The following is a 14614-nucleotide window of genomic DNA, read 5'->3' on the forward strand; positions in this document are numbered from 1 at the left end:
TTATATTTTAAAGAATTATCTAAGATTAAAGATTTCCTACATCTTTAGTTCACTTAGAGTTCATACTCAACCCCAACCTCTCTGGAGTTGATCAAAGTAGCAAGTATTAACACAATTCATTTCATATTAATTTTTTTCCCTACTTACTTCTGGAACAGAGTATTACAAATAGCCATAAAGAAATATAAATAGAGGAGGGCCTTGGTGACTCAGTGGGTTAAGTGTCTCTTTATCTCAGCTCAGACCTTGATCTCGGGATTGTGAGTTCAAGCCCCACACTAGGCTCCACGTTGGGTATTGAGCCTCCTTTAAAAAGATAATAATAATAAAGAACAATCTAAATAGAATAAGATATAATGGAAATAATTTATAAGTAAACCATAGATGTTTCAGCAATCTAAACAGGATAAGGTAGAATGGAAACAAGTTATGGGTAAACCACAGATGTTTCTCAATACCAGCACGGTCTGGATGTTCAAGTTTTTATTGATTATGGCTCTGTTGTTCCTTCCTCCTGGTTTGGTTTGAAACCAGGATTTGCATAACAAATGAGGCATTTTTAATGAACCTAAGCTAAATATTGACCCAAGGAGTAAACACAATTTCAATTAAATTTTATTGAGTACAAACTCAGCTCACTTTCCAATAGTTGTCTTTTAAAGCAGTTTACTGAACCAAAATCTATTTTGGACAGATTCTTTTTGTAAAAACACTAAAAAAGAACCTATTTAAGGAGAGTAACCTGCACTCTGACTCTTCCTAAGAAAAACATACTAGAAGTCCCAGTCATAATTTTTTCAAATGGATCACATTTGTGGCCTGAATGTGTTACTAAAATTTGCAACTGGGACATCCAGCAAGTGCACAGAGAGTTGGAATCTCCATTCCAACCCAGAAAAAAAAATAAATAAATAAACAGTAACAGAGTCAGAAGAAGAGGAAGTAGAAGTAGTAGTCATACACTGTAGTAGTACTTTAAGGAAGAATGGAGGAGAAAGAGTACAAATTCATCTTTGGTGCCCAATGTGTGACAAGTCTGTAGGCCCATATCTACCAGGAGCTGATGCAGGATTCAAATACAAGCAGTCTGACTCCTGACTTCTGTCTGCAGATTACCAAGTGATAGCTACCAGGCATACCTAATCCCCAAAATAATGATGGCTCACAGAACTCATTTCTCCCATTTTCTACTTAGGTGCACTCATTCTTTATCTCAAGAAATAGTGGCATACTAGGCACCAGGCATAGAGCTGGCTTGGAGTGAGACGACAAGACAGAGCCCAGGCCCTGTTTTACACATCGAAGAGTATAGGACAGGAGGCAGAAAATGTTAACAAGTAAACAAGCAATACTAAATTCTGATGGCCATTCTAAAGAAAAGGAAGGTGCCACAAGTAAGGAAATAGAAGGCACCTAGTTCAGATGATACTGAAATTCAGAGAAAGCCTCTTCAGAAAGGATACATTGAAGGAAAACATTAAAAAACGAGACTTGGAGGAAGCTAAAAAACCAAACAAGAACCATACAGGCAATAGCCAAGACAGTATCAACAGAAGAAAGGCAGCTTCGACACAGGAAGGAGCTGAGGGCCTGCCAGGATGAGAACAAAGGCCTTCCTGGCTGCAGTCCCATAGGAGATGAAGGCCCTCCTGGGATGCTAGGAAGGTTTGGCTAGGAAGAATTTTTTCTTTTCTTTCTTTTTTTTTTTTTTTTTTTTTGAAGTTCAGAACCTGAGGTACATTTTGTTTCTTTTCAGCATAACAGAATTCATTGTTTTTGCACCACACCCAGTGCTCCATGCAATACATGCCCTCCTTAATACCCACCACCTGGCTCCCCCAACCTCCCACCACCCCCACCCCCCGCCCCTTCAAAACTCTCAGATTGTTTTTCAGAGTCCATAGTCTCTCATGGTTCACCTCCCCTTCTAATTTCCCTCAACTCCCTTCTCCTCCCAATGAACTTTTGGGACTTCTTCAAGATCAAAAGCTTCTGCACAGCAAAGGAAACAGTCAACAAAACAAAGAGGCAACCCACAGAATGGGAGAAGATATTTGCAAATGACAGTATAGACAAAAGGATGGCTGGGAAGAGTTTTAAGCAAAAGTGAAACTCCTGATTGCCCAAAACAAAATGGATTCTGAAAAAGCCTAGGGCAAGAAAGATAATCCAACAATAATTCTCTGACACCCATTGAGTGTTCTACAATTCAATTGTTTTGACACTAACTACTTAGAGTTAGTGCAGACCCCAAATTAGGGACAAAGTTATTCACAAAACTGCCTCCACTTTAGATGCCAGCCACAAGTCTTGGGGGCCATCTGCACTTCTGACAAATCAGCTATAAATTTGGAGTTTCCCATGACCTCTTAGGTTCAACAATTCACTAGAATGAGTGATTTACAGAACTCACTGAAAGCACTATACCTACAGTTAGAGTTTTATCCTAAAAAATACAGATCAGGAACGGCCAAATAAGAGGTGCCCAGACAGACAGAACACTGAGCTGCTTTGCCTTCTCCCCATGGAATCTGGATATACCACCTTCCAAGCACATCAATGTGTTGACCAACCAGGAAGCTCCACTGAGCTTCAGTGAACAGTTTTGCCAGGGTCTTCTGTCATTGGCCACATGATTGGACTCAGTCTCTAGCCCCTTTATTTTTGCTGGAGGTTGGATATGGGACTGAAAGTTCCAACCCTCGAATACCTCCTTGATCTTTCTGGTGTGGACAGCCCGTCCTCTGAAACTATCTAAGGGGCCCACCAGGAGTAACCTCATTAGCATAAACTCAGGAATAGTCTAAAGGGACTCATTATGAATAACGAAAAATACTCCAATCTCTCAGGAACTTCCAGGAGTTTTTGAAACTCTGTGCAAGGAACCAGAAACAAAGACCTGATACATTCTTTATTACATCACAGTCAGACACAGGAAAGCTAGGTGGGTGACCTATAATATTTAGTAGTTAAAACTAAAAGGAGAGGGGCCTGGGTCGGTCAGTGGGTTAAGCATCCAACTTTCGATTTCAGTTCAGGTCATGGTCTCAAGGTCCTGAGATCTCTGCATGCTGCAGGGAGTCTGCCTGAGATTCTCTCCCTCTGCCCCTTCCCCACTCATGTGCATGTGCTCACTCTATTTTTCTCTATATAAAATAAATCTTTTAAAAAAAATTTTTTTAAAGGAATCTAGCCTTGTTCGAGAGATGGCCAGCAGAGAAGAAGTAATGGTTGAAATAGGAGAAGAAAATTCAAGAGGTAACCAGAAACAGTTCCAAGGAAAAAGCAAAGAGTTGTCTTCAACTCTTTTGCTTTAAATGAGACATGCCTGTTTTGATACAGACACTGTACAGCCTACAAAAGGAAGACAACCTTCTGTAATAGAGAATATTTTATTTTACTCTTAAAAATAACAACACTGATCCTTCCAGATATTTGTCCGATTCAAATCAAAGACCTTCTTGCCAAAAGCCGACAAATTTCCCTTCAGCATTTCAGGGAAGTTATTCTATATTGCAGTCTGATTCCATGAGCAAATTCTCTGTAACTTTTTAATTAGCTTAAAATTAACAGAAGAAACAATGAATATCTGTGAATTATTTTACGAACACAAAGATGAAAAACATAAACAACACAGCACTAACTCCTGTTAAACTGACACAGAAGAGCAGGACTGAACATGAACATGACCCCGCAGCCAGGATTTGGGAGGGCCTCTGGTATTACGTCATAGCCTGGCTGGGAGAAGCACTGGAGCTTATTAAGAAAACGCCTCAGTACAAAGGCCTAAACAGTAGTTCCGAGCTTCCTGGAACTTGGGCCCGCAAACCTGTAGCTGCTTTCCCCTTTGAGGGCTAGCCATCCCCAGGCTGTACAGGAAGAACTTGCAGTCTGCTTTGCATTGTCTGTTCAATAAATAGACTTCAGCTTTGTGCTGATTGAGCAGTAACATTTTTTCTGGAGCAGGACTCTCATTTCTGACACTAATGGCCTTAAACAAAACAAAGAATGATACATCTGATGGAACAGAACGCTTAACTGTCGACTATGTCAAGGGGATTCTGCAACCCACACCTACCTGTGACTCGTGGGACCAGATCTGGAACTTCCAAGCCAAGTCCGATGATCTGCTTATTGCCACCTATCCTAAAGCAGGTAGGTGGAAGGACGGGGGTGGTGAAGAAGAGAATTAGGAAGGTGAGTGGGGAAAATATTAGTAGTGAAATAAAGAAACTGATCTGGGTTGGAAAATTGTTTACCGGACAGAGTGATATGGCTAAGTCAAAACACTTGTGGAAACTGAAACTACAGAAAAAAATACTAAAATAATGAATAAAATTTTAAGAATTTAACTCTTCTTACAATGTACATATTTTTTTACCTTCCCAGGAGTGACTTAAACAGCCAAGAAGTAACGGACTAGATTGTTGATTTGTTTGCTCCCAATGCAGGCTCTTAGAGCAGATCCTGTTTAAAAAAAAAAAAAAAACAAGCAAAAAAAACCTGCTGCTTTGTCTGTGTGTAAGCTGCAAAGGGGATTTCCCCAAAAGGTGAAGAATTAGGGGCGCTTTGCTCCTACAATGCTGATTTCACCTCAGCAGCCTCCAGAAGCCCTCAAAATCTCCCAATTCAAGGTCTAAGAATTACTCTTTTGATTTCTATCTTCCTTTGTGGTATGTTTTGAACCTATTTCCTTGTTTCGGTAATCAGTTTAACAAAAGTTGCTACAGAAGTTAGACTTCTTAAGTCCAGCCACTGTATCAGAAAAATTTTAGGATGACCAGGGAGAAATAGTTCTCTGCAGATATTTGTGCATATCTGCATGTATTCTAAAAACATACTATTCAATTCACAGCCAGATTGCATATACATTTGGTCTTTGCAAAACCAAGCTCCCTGTCAATAACTCCGCATACACACACACACAGATGTTCATATTGAAACATATACTTGTGCACACACACCAAAAAATCTAAACCTAAACATTTTCTTAGATTGTATGTTCAAACCTCTTTTGAGTCTTTAATGATCCTGATAAAAGACTCTGCCAGCAGAAGGCAGCTTTAGACTCTCATTTATCCATCACTTTCATATTGTTCTTAATTTTCTAATCTTACTCATCAGGAGCCTGTTCAGGATTAAACTTTCCTAATGTGAATGTAAAAGTCGTCACTGGTGAGAATCACATCTCACAGTTTTAATTTTGTCCACAATTCTACTTTGTCATCACTTCAGTACATGGTTACGTCATTTAAGTATAATATTTAAAAATTAATCTTTTCTCCACCTGCCAAATGTGAGCAGTAAGACTTGGTTTGTTTAAAGTTTTCATGGGTTAGAATTAATAGGACTTGAATGATCCAAACAACACACTCAAAAAAAAAAAAAAAAAAAAAAAACTTCTTGCCAGCTAATGTAACCTTTAGTCATCACTGAAACCTTACCCATTAATAAAGGTTATATTTATTAATGGGAAGAAGAAATAAGCATAGATGAAAAATGTGGTTTATACCTAAATTTTTAAAAGAATAATTAAATACTCTGGGAATGAGCCAAGAGAAAAATATATTCTAAAATCACTGACTTCTAGAGGATGAATTGAGAAGTCATTCCACTCATCTCCAAACTTCTAGCAACATGTCAGCCTGCCCCAAAGTCAGCTAACTCTAAATAGCTGTAAATTCAGTGAATACATCAAATCAGTGTAAACAGCTCTCTCTTTGATTAGATAGCTAAAGAAATATTAGTCCTTTACCCTGCTATGAAAGAGTTGGTGCCAGAAATTCTTAGAGACCTAACTCGTCTAGGATATAAAAAGTAATTTTTTCATTGTTCCCTGACTTACGCCCTCCCTGTAGACGTAAAAGCACTGAACTTACTGTATGAGAAAAGGAAACTGTAATGAGGGCTGGTGTCATAGACTGCAGGAAGGTAAGCCCAGATCCAGGATTCAGAGAACCATACTAAAATTGTCAACTCTCTTCCCAACATAGATTTGTCAAAATAACTAGTACAACAGTTCTTCATCAAAGTATGAAGATTCAGTTGGTAGGAACTATATTAGTCTAGAATCAGGCAGCACACAGAAACTGAGGCTGGAGAAAGAGGCCCATCTTCCAGTAGCTTCTCCAGTTCAAGAACTAGGCAGCAAAATATGGTACGGCCTATGCAAAACGTCTACCTGTTGGAGCTACCATTAGTGTCACTACCTCGAGAAGAATGACCTCACCACTCTTCCACTTTCCAATGCATTTCATTAGCAGTATCTAAATAGTATTCAAAATCTTCGCAGTAAAGAAGTCTAGGGAATACACTTTTTAACCTTCTAGTCCCTGAGATAATGGAAAAATTGAGAAAAAGTTGAAAATGGAATCTAAGTACTAATGATTAATATCAAGCCCAGGTACTAATCATTCATTTGTTCATGCAATCAACACATATTAAATACCTCCTATGTGGTACTTGGGAAACAGTCTGAAACAGTCTGAAAACCACATAGTGATTACTTTCCAGGAGATTATAATCAAGTGAGAAAGACCTTTCATTCTGTCTTTCTTAGAACAATGCAGCTACATCAATTGGGTAACAATCCAAATTAATGGTTATGACAGGCAAGAAAGTGAACTATTTACCAATATAATATCCACTCCAAATTGCAGCCTTTGTATGAAAATTCACATTGTGATAACACAAGACATAAATAAAAAATGATGTTTTCTAAATTTCAGTATAAACCTAGCTTTAAAATTCAGAGAGGTGTTCTCACAAGTATAATCATATTTTAAGAAATGTAATACACTAAATGTCTATGCATCTTCATCTTTACAAATGGAATAAGGAACAACATGGACTCAGGAGATAGTGGACTTAATACAAAATGAAGGCGATATTGAGAAAAGTCAACGAGCACCTACTCATATACGAATTCCTTTCATCGAATGGATACTCCCATCCGTAGGATCTGGTAAGTTTCGAATAGCCACACTTGACTAAGGCCTAAATAAACACCTAAGATTTTTTTTTTAATTTAATTTTATTTTTTTTTTAATTTTTTATAAACATATATTTTTATCCCCAGGAGTAAAGGTCTGTGAATTGCCAGGTTTACACACTTAACAGCACTCACCTTAGCACATACCCTCGAAGGGGGATGTGAGGTTATGAGCACCTAGGATTTTTACTACCACATAGCCCTCTCAAAATTCTGGGCATTCAAGCTGAAAAGTTTAATAGAAAAGACATAAGAATTAATACAACCACCTTGAAAAACTAGATAAAAATTAAATTCAAGGCATTCAAACAATTACTAATGAATTCTGTGACTTTGCATTTTTTTTTTTTAACTATGTCTGGCCATTTTTGTACTCCAGACATTTTCTAATGGAGTTACTGCTAATACAAAAGTAAGTTAAGTTTTTATTCTCCATTAGAAATTAATTTTATTCCTTGGGTGCCTGGGTAGCTCAGTGGATTAAGCCTCTGCCTTCGGCTCAGGTCATGATCTCAGGGTCCCGCATCAGGCTGTCTGCTCAGCGGGGAGCCTGCTTCCCTCTCTCTCTGTGTGTGCCTCTCTGCCTACTTGTGATCTCTCTCTGTCAAATAAATAAATAAAATCTTTTTTAAAAAAAGAAATTAATTTTATTCCATAAGGGTGAGCCCAAGTGAGATAATTTCATGGTGGAAGAGTATAAATTTTTACATTCTTATTTACCTAGTTTCTTGTTTGTTATGGTTAAAAACTGTTCCAGATCTTTAAAAAATCATTCATAGGCTAGAAATGTTCTCTCAGATCAAACTTACAGTTATAATGATTTCACAGGTGACTTGAATTGTTCAATTGTTCCTAAAATAGGAACAATTGAAGCAGCAAGATTTTGAAGCAAATACAAATGGTGGAAAGTGATCAAAAATCAATTTTACAGGTTTGGACCGAGCTAATGAAATGCCCTCACCACGGACCCTGAAAACACATCTTCCCATCCAGCTGCTGCCACCATCCTTCATAGAAAAAAACTGTAAGGTAAAAAGAAAAAGGAATTCACAGTTTACTCCTTAGAGTGGTCTTCAGTTTCCTTTTAAATCACTTTACTTGTTGGAGCACCTGGGTGTCTCAGTCAGCTAAGCATCTGACTCTTGGTTTCAGCTCAGGTTATGATCTCAGGGCATTTAGATCAAGCTCCACATTGGGAGCTCCATGCTCAGTGTGGAGTCTGCTTAAGATTCTCTTCCTTTCCCTCTGCCCCTCGCCTCTCTTTCTCTCTTTCTCTCAGAAACAAATGAATAAAAAAATCTTTTTTTAAAAACCACTTCACTTATTAAAGAAGAGAGTCTATCTCTTCACAATAATCAATATGCAAATTGATCTGATTCCTTCCCAAGTCCGGCAAAGTCCATGATCACCAGAACACCACATCAGAAAATCTCATCTGTATGGAATGTAGCCAGTTGAACATAATTCGTGTGGGCAATAACTACATATAAGTCTAATCCTACTTTTGCTTTTTTCCCTCCCCTTGCCATTCCTAGATCATCTATGTAGCAAGAAATCCAAAGGACAATATGGTATCTTATTACCATTTCCAAAGAATGAATAAAGCCCTTCCTGCTCCAGGAACCTGGGAAGAGTATTTTGAGAGTTTTCTGGCTGGGAAGGGTAAGAGAATTCAGCTTTTGTTTCTTCCTTTTCTCAAAATCCTCACTCTAAAAGGAAAGAATCATTTCCTTAGACCAGCCAGGGCTCTGCTTGCTTTACTGTGAAGAAATCATCAGTATATTCTCCCTCTCTTTAGGAACTCTCTTTTCAGTGGAATATTTGTTTGTTGGGCTTCTGTGATTCATTACCATTTTTCATCCCTCTTTGCAGTGTGCTGGGGTTCTTGGCATGACCATGTGAAAGGATGGTGGAAAGCCAAAGACCAACATCGCATTCTCTACCTCTTCTATGAGGACCTGAAGAAGGTGAGGGGCAATGCTTTAATGGACCATAAGACATTTAGGTCATAATGTGTACACCACACTGGGGACTCACAGATTGAAACAAGAAATAGATAATACTGCATTTCATTGGCTGCTGCTATCCATTCCTCAAAGCACACATGGCATATCATGAGTTTGTGTATCACATAGTTTCATCTCCAATTCCTGGTGCTCCCCAGAGCATATCCCATATGGTACACCTTTTCCAGATAAGCAAAATATGAGTGGTACCTTTTTTCCCCTTTCATGTCTATTCTAAAATTCTGTTTAGAAAGAAAAACATTTTCTAGTACATTTTGGGTTTTTTCATTAGTACGTGAGAAACATCATAATCTCAAGAAATGATTTAAGAAATTAGAGTGTAATGGAAAATACTAATGATTTAGATTCAAAATTCTTGAATTCAAGTTCTGGCTTTACCACCTACTGGCAAGTATTCTTGCTGAGGACACTTAACATCATAGAGACTTACTTAGATTCCCTAATTGCAAAAACTAGATAGTAACATATAGTCTTCCAAGATCTACAATGAGGGCTAAATAAGATGATGTTCATGGGAGCTACTATATAATGATATAGTATCATTATACTATATAGCATATATAGTATATATACTAATATACTATCATTATGGTATAAATGATATGCTAAATACTATCTGTGACTTAACTAAATACAAAGATCTACAAAAATTATAGTCTTTGTTCTTCAATTTATCACTGGAAGTCTTGGTACTCAAAAGATGCTTCACAGATTAGCTGCATGGGGCTCTAAGAGACTACATCAGGCCTCTTAAGTCAGAATGTGCACTTTATAAGATGCCCAGGGGATTTGTGGGCACATTAGTTTAGACACACAACTCCTAAGTTCAGTCACTGTTGGGCCTCATCGAGTTGTTTCTACAGAATATCAAAAGAGTAAAACAATAATTTTTCTATTTTTTAGTTGAGATATAACAGACATTTAACACTGTATTAGTTACAGGTACAACATGATTTAGTAACTGTATTTATTATGACATGAGCACCACAAGTCCAGCTGACATCTATCACCAACACACAGTTACGAAATTTTTTTCTTGTGATGAGAATTTTTAAGATCTATTTTCTTAGCATCTGTCAAATATACAATACAGTATTATTGACCATAGTCACCATGCTGTACATTACATCCCAAGGATATACCTATTTCATAACTGGAAGTTTGTACCTTTTGACCACCTTCACCTATTTTGCCCACCCCCCACTCCCCACTTCTGGCAACGTCAATCTCTTCTCCATATCTATGATTTTAGTTGTTGCTTAGATTCCACTCTACGGTTTTTTCAAACAGAAAATGTTGGACATATCCCTATTTTAGTGCTGAGAGTTATCTACTCACAGAATTCTAAATTTAGATATTCAGTTAAGAAATATTATGGCAGGGAGTTGTATGCTATAAGGGGAGAGTTTCCCTTTCATGGGTAGATATGACAAACTGGGGAAGCCACAGAAGGAAGGGTGCTATTAAACTCAGAATAGGTGATACTTGTCTATCATATGTATCATAGCAGTGTGAAAGTAAGGCTATGTCACCAGGAATGACAGTCTTTTAACAAGGTGCATCCTGATGTATTATGAATTCCAGGAAGAAATTTTATTGAACTGGTAGTTCTAACCTCAGAGTCCCTAGAGCCCTTTTAAGTATTTCTGTCATCATGTTCTGGAATGTGCCCAGAATGTGCCTAGTCACTCAAAGCACAATATTCTCACCACTCTTGCTGATTCCTAGTCTATGTGAGGCCAAATAAATTAAGTACTACTTTTGACATCCAAGCTTTTAAAGCAGAAGACACAGTTGTCAGCCTAAACCTTTCACGTGCACTCCCCTAACACTCCTTCCAGAGATAGGGACTTCCCATAGCCACAGCTTCCCAGGGTGGTGTGTCCCTCTGATGAGGAAACATTGGAATTGAGCTCCTCTCAGGAATGCGTAAACACCTGGATATGCTGGGTAGTAGACTTACTAGCCATTGGTGCCTCTTGACTACCTCATGGGTGCAAAATAGTCAGCTATCATTCTTTTCCTACCACTTATTGCCATGACTGAGATGGTCTGGGATATTTCTATCCATGTCAGAAACAGGAGAGAGCCTCCTTAAATTGTCTGACCCTATGCTTCTACAATGTCTTTCTTCTTATCATCGGTCTATGGACTCTCCCTGTAAGACATCTAACAGACCAAGACTCCTCCCATAACTGACTTGCATAGGACACTTGGGCATAACTCTTAGTGAAGCATTCTCCATGCACGACATGTTATTTTATAGTAAATGTTTCACTAATACCACTCAGTTTTTGTTTACATGTTAGAGAGAGAAAAGCTTAGTAATTCCACTTAATAAAAAAGAGAACAGTGTAGGTCCTCATGTTAAATTGAGTACTTGTGAGAGATTTTTTTTTCAGATTTTATTTATTTATTTGAGAGAGAGAGATTGCATGAGAGCAAGGGGGATGGGCAGAGGGTGAAGGAAAAAATCTCAAACAGACTCCACACAGCATGGAGCTCAACATGGGACTCAGTCTCACAACCCTGAGACCATGACCTGAGCCAAAATCAAAAGTTAGCTGCTTAACTGACTGAGTCACCCAGGTACCCCTAAGATTTTTGTTTAAATTTTAACTCATGACATGTTGCCGATTACTGTTATTAATTCATTTCAATATTTTTAAACCAATTCTATTATATAAAATCTTCACTTTTCTTTTGACTCTCATCATAGAATCCAAAGCATGAAATTCAGAAGTTGGCAGAATTTATTGGGAAAAACCTAGATGATGAAGTTCTAGATAAAATTGTCCTTCACACTTCATTTGATGTTATGAAGCAGAATCCAATGGCAAACTATTCATCAATTCCTACTACAATTATGAACCACTCTGTTTCTCCATTCATGAGAAAAGGTATTTTTTTTTTTTTGGTCATAATCCTAAAGAATTGTCCAATCTTTCACAGATTTGAGGGAGTTTTCTGTGGCTAAGAAAAATAAGATCTATAGTAAATGATTGTGAAAAAAGAAGTAGAAAACCAGGAATGAAATGAAAACAATTGGAGAGTGAGGTGTGGTGTGTACATCCAATTCCTTATCCTCCCTTTCTCTCCAGAGATCTGGCTGATAAGGTGAAAACACTGAATTAAGTCAGTTGGGGCAAAGAATCCATTTTATAATGGGTTTATAAGGGCTCTATGCTATCAGATTTATTCATTCAAAAATACTTACTGAGGGGCTAATATGTGTCAGACACTGTTCTAGGTAATGCTCAGAGCAGCAAAAAAAAAACACAGAAATTTCTTCCCTCATGAATGTTATATTATAGCCACAAACAAAATAAACAATTATACCCAGGATAACAGATGATGGTAAGCACTAATGGGGAAGAAAAAAATCTGTGGAAAGGATTGCAATTGGAGAATTTGGGGAGTCTACATTTTTGGTTTTCTTCCTCAAAACTCTATCTTGAATTCTCCCACATACAAGACCCTCTCAGTGGGCCTATAAATGGAAACTACAGGCATAAGCACCTACCACACTTTGATGTCCAAAGAGGGCAGGAGAAAAAGACAAGAAATCCCCACAGGCTTGCTGTTTTAATTGTGGTAGTTTTATTTCCCCCATTAATGTCCATCAGTAGATAATGGGCTCTCCCTCTCCCACAAATCAGATAAAAAATTCTTCTTCCCTTCAGAATGAAATTGATAGGTTAGTATCAGAAATGTTTTGTCCAATATTGCACTCCTTGAAGGGTAGAGTAAAACAATTCACACAGAAACAGGAGAGTTGAGAAATGTAAACTGACTCTCTCCCACATGACAATTTCAGGGACAGTGGGAGACTGGAAGAATCACTTTACTGTTGCTCAGAATGAGAGATTTAATGAAGACTACGAGAAGAAAATGGCGGATACCAATATAACTTTCCACTTCCAGTTCTCGTAAAAAAGAAAAGAACCAAAAATTTTTTTAGTCTATTACCAACTTATTGGTAATAATCAATAAAACCTTATTACCCAGACCACATGATACTGGATTCAAGTTCTCAGACTAGTTGTTTATTGTGTCTGCTTTTGTTCACTCTAAAAAAATTAGGGATAAAGCTAGCAGAGATTGGAGACAAGGCAGAGAGTTGGAGTTACTAGTTACAATCTGGAGTTACAAACTAGTAACTGGAATTACTAGTTACAATCATGGCATCATTGTTGATTATCATTATATTTGAGTTTGCTATAGATCACGTGTTTGTTGACGTACTAAAAGTGCTTCATTCCTGATATTAAAAAAAAAAAAAAACTAATGTTTTCAAAGTGTTGGTTCAGACTAATTTTTCAATGCATCATAAAAATATATAGATAGTGACTATTTCCCCTAGAAATTTCATGGTAGTCAAGTAACCATCAAGTGACTCTGTTTCTCCATGAAACATTACAATTCACCTCAGTATTCTTACTATAATACATCTATCCCTATCTCTTATCATACCCTTTATACTTAAGTCTCTTTCTCACTCCAGCCAATGCTATGATTGAGTCTTGGAGTCATATCTTGACTGACCTCCTTCCAATGCATCCACAGCAATATCTGTCAGTTTTACCTGCTTGAAGTGTCATTTGTATGGCTACCCTTCTAGTTCAGAAAACTTTTACCTCTTGTCCATACTAGTATAAGCTTTCTAACTCATATCTCTGTTTCTTCCACATCTACCAGGGTTACTTTCTTAAAACAAGATTTTGATTATATTTCTCTTTGGCTCTAAATATATCAGTAATTCTTAATTTTTACTGCCTGAAGATAAATCCCTTACTTTTTAGCTATCAATTCAAAGGCAACTATGTTGATATGATATGGTGGATATCATCTTCCAAACCACTTTCCTAGCTTAATTTCACCTTCTAAACCACCTCCATACTTCAGCAAATAAGCCTACTCACTGAGCTTTGATCACATCTTGCCAGTTCCTATTCTACTAGGTTTTTTTTTTTTCCACCAAATTTCATCTGAAATTTCCTTTCTTTTCTATCTACCTGTCCAAAACGTGGAATATGCTTCAATGACCAGTGTAAGTGGTTCATTCATCCTGAAAATACTGAGAGCTGAAGGGAGCATTTGCTTTCCTTTTTTTTTATTGTGTTCAGTTAGCCAGCATATAGTATATCATTAGTTTTTGATGTAGTGCTCAACGATTCATTAGCTGTGTATAACACCTAGTGCTCATTACAACACAAACGTGATTTCTGAAGTCCTCTACACTTGGTATAATTATTTTGTGATTAAGATTAAAGTAATTATATATCTTGTATGCGTATATGGTCTCTTGTATGTTTATTAAAATTTTCATTTGTTTTTTTCTCCAAGATAGAAACATTGTTGTATATTTCATTGCACACCAAACAAAATACGACAAGCACAAAAATAAGTAACTGAAAGAATATAGCAGTCAAGGAAATTCTAAAAAGCTAACTTTTTATATTTTAAGTAGTCCCTATAATAGCTATCATTTATAGCTATTGTCCAATATACTAGCTACTAGCTAAATGTGGCTATTTAAATTAATTAAAACTAAATAAAATTCAGTTATTGGTTTTTACTAGTTAAATTTCAAGTG

At 37.2% G+C, this 14614-nt stretch overlaps 1 protein-coding gene across 1 annotated transcript; it reads left to right on the forward strand.

Annotated features, from left to right (window-relative positions):
• The first annotated feature begins 3761 nt into the window (after positions 1–3761).
• SULT1C4 (sulfotransferase family 1C member 4) lies at positions 3762–14308 on the forward strand. The gene is made up of 7 exons (XM_059407871.1): positions 3762–4155; positions 6839–6964; positions 7923–8020; positions 8527–8653; positions 8864–8958; positions 11738–11918; positions 12836–14308. The coding sequence occupies exons 1-7, from the start codon at positions 3987–3989 to the stop codon at positions 12949–12951; spliced, it is 912 nt and encodes a 303-aa protein (XP_059263854.1). The 5' UTR covers positions 3762–3986; the 3' UTR covers positions 12952–14308.
• Positions 14309–14614: the final 306 nt, after the last annotated feature.

Source organism: Mustela nigripes, chromosome 7 (assembly GCF_022355385.1).
Source record: "Mustela nigripes isolate SB6536 chromosome 7, MUSNIG.SB6536, whole genome shotgun sequence".
Classification (NCBI taxonomy): Eukaryota; Metazoa; Chordata; class Mammalia; order Carnivora; family Mustelidae; genus Mustela; species Mustela nigripes.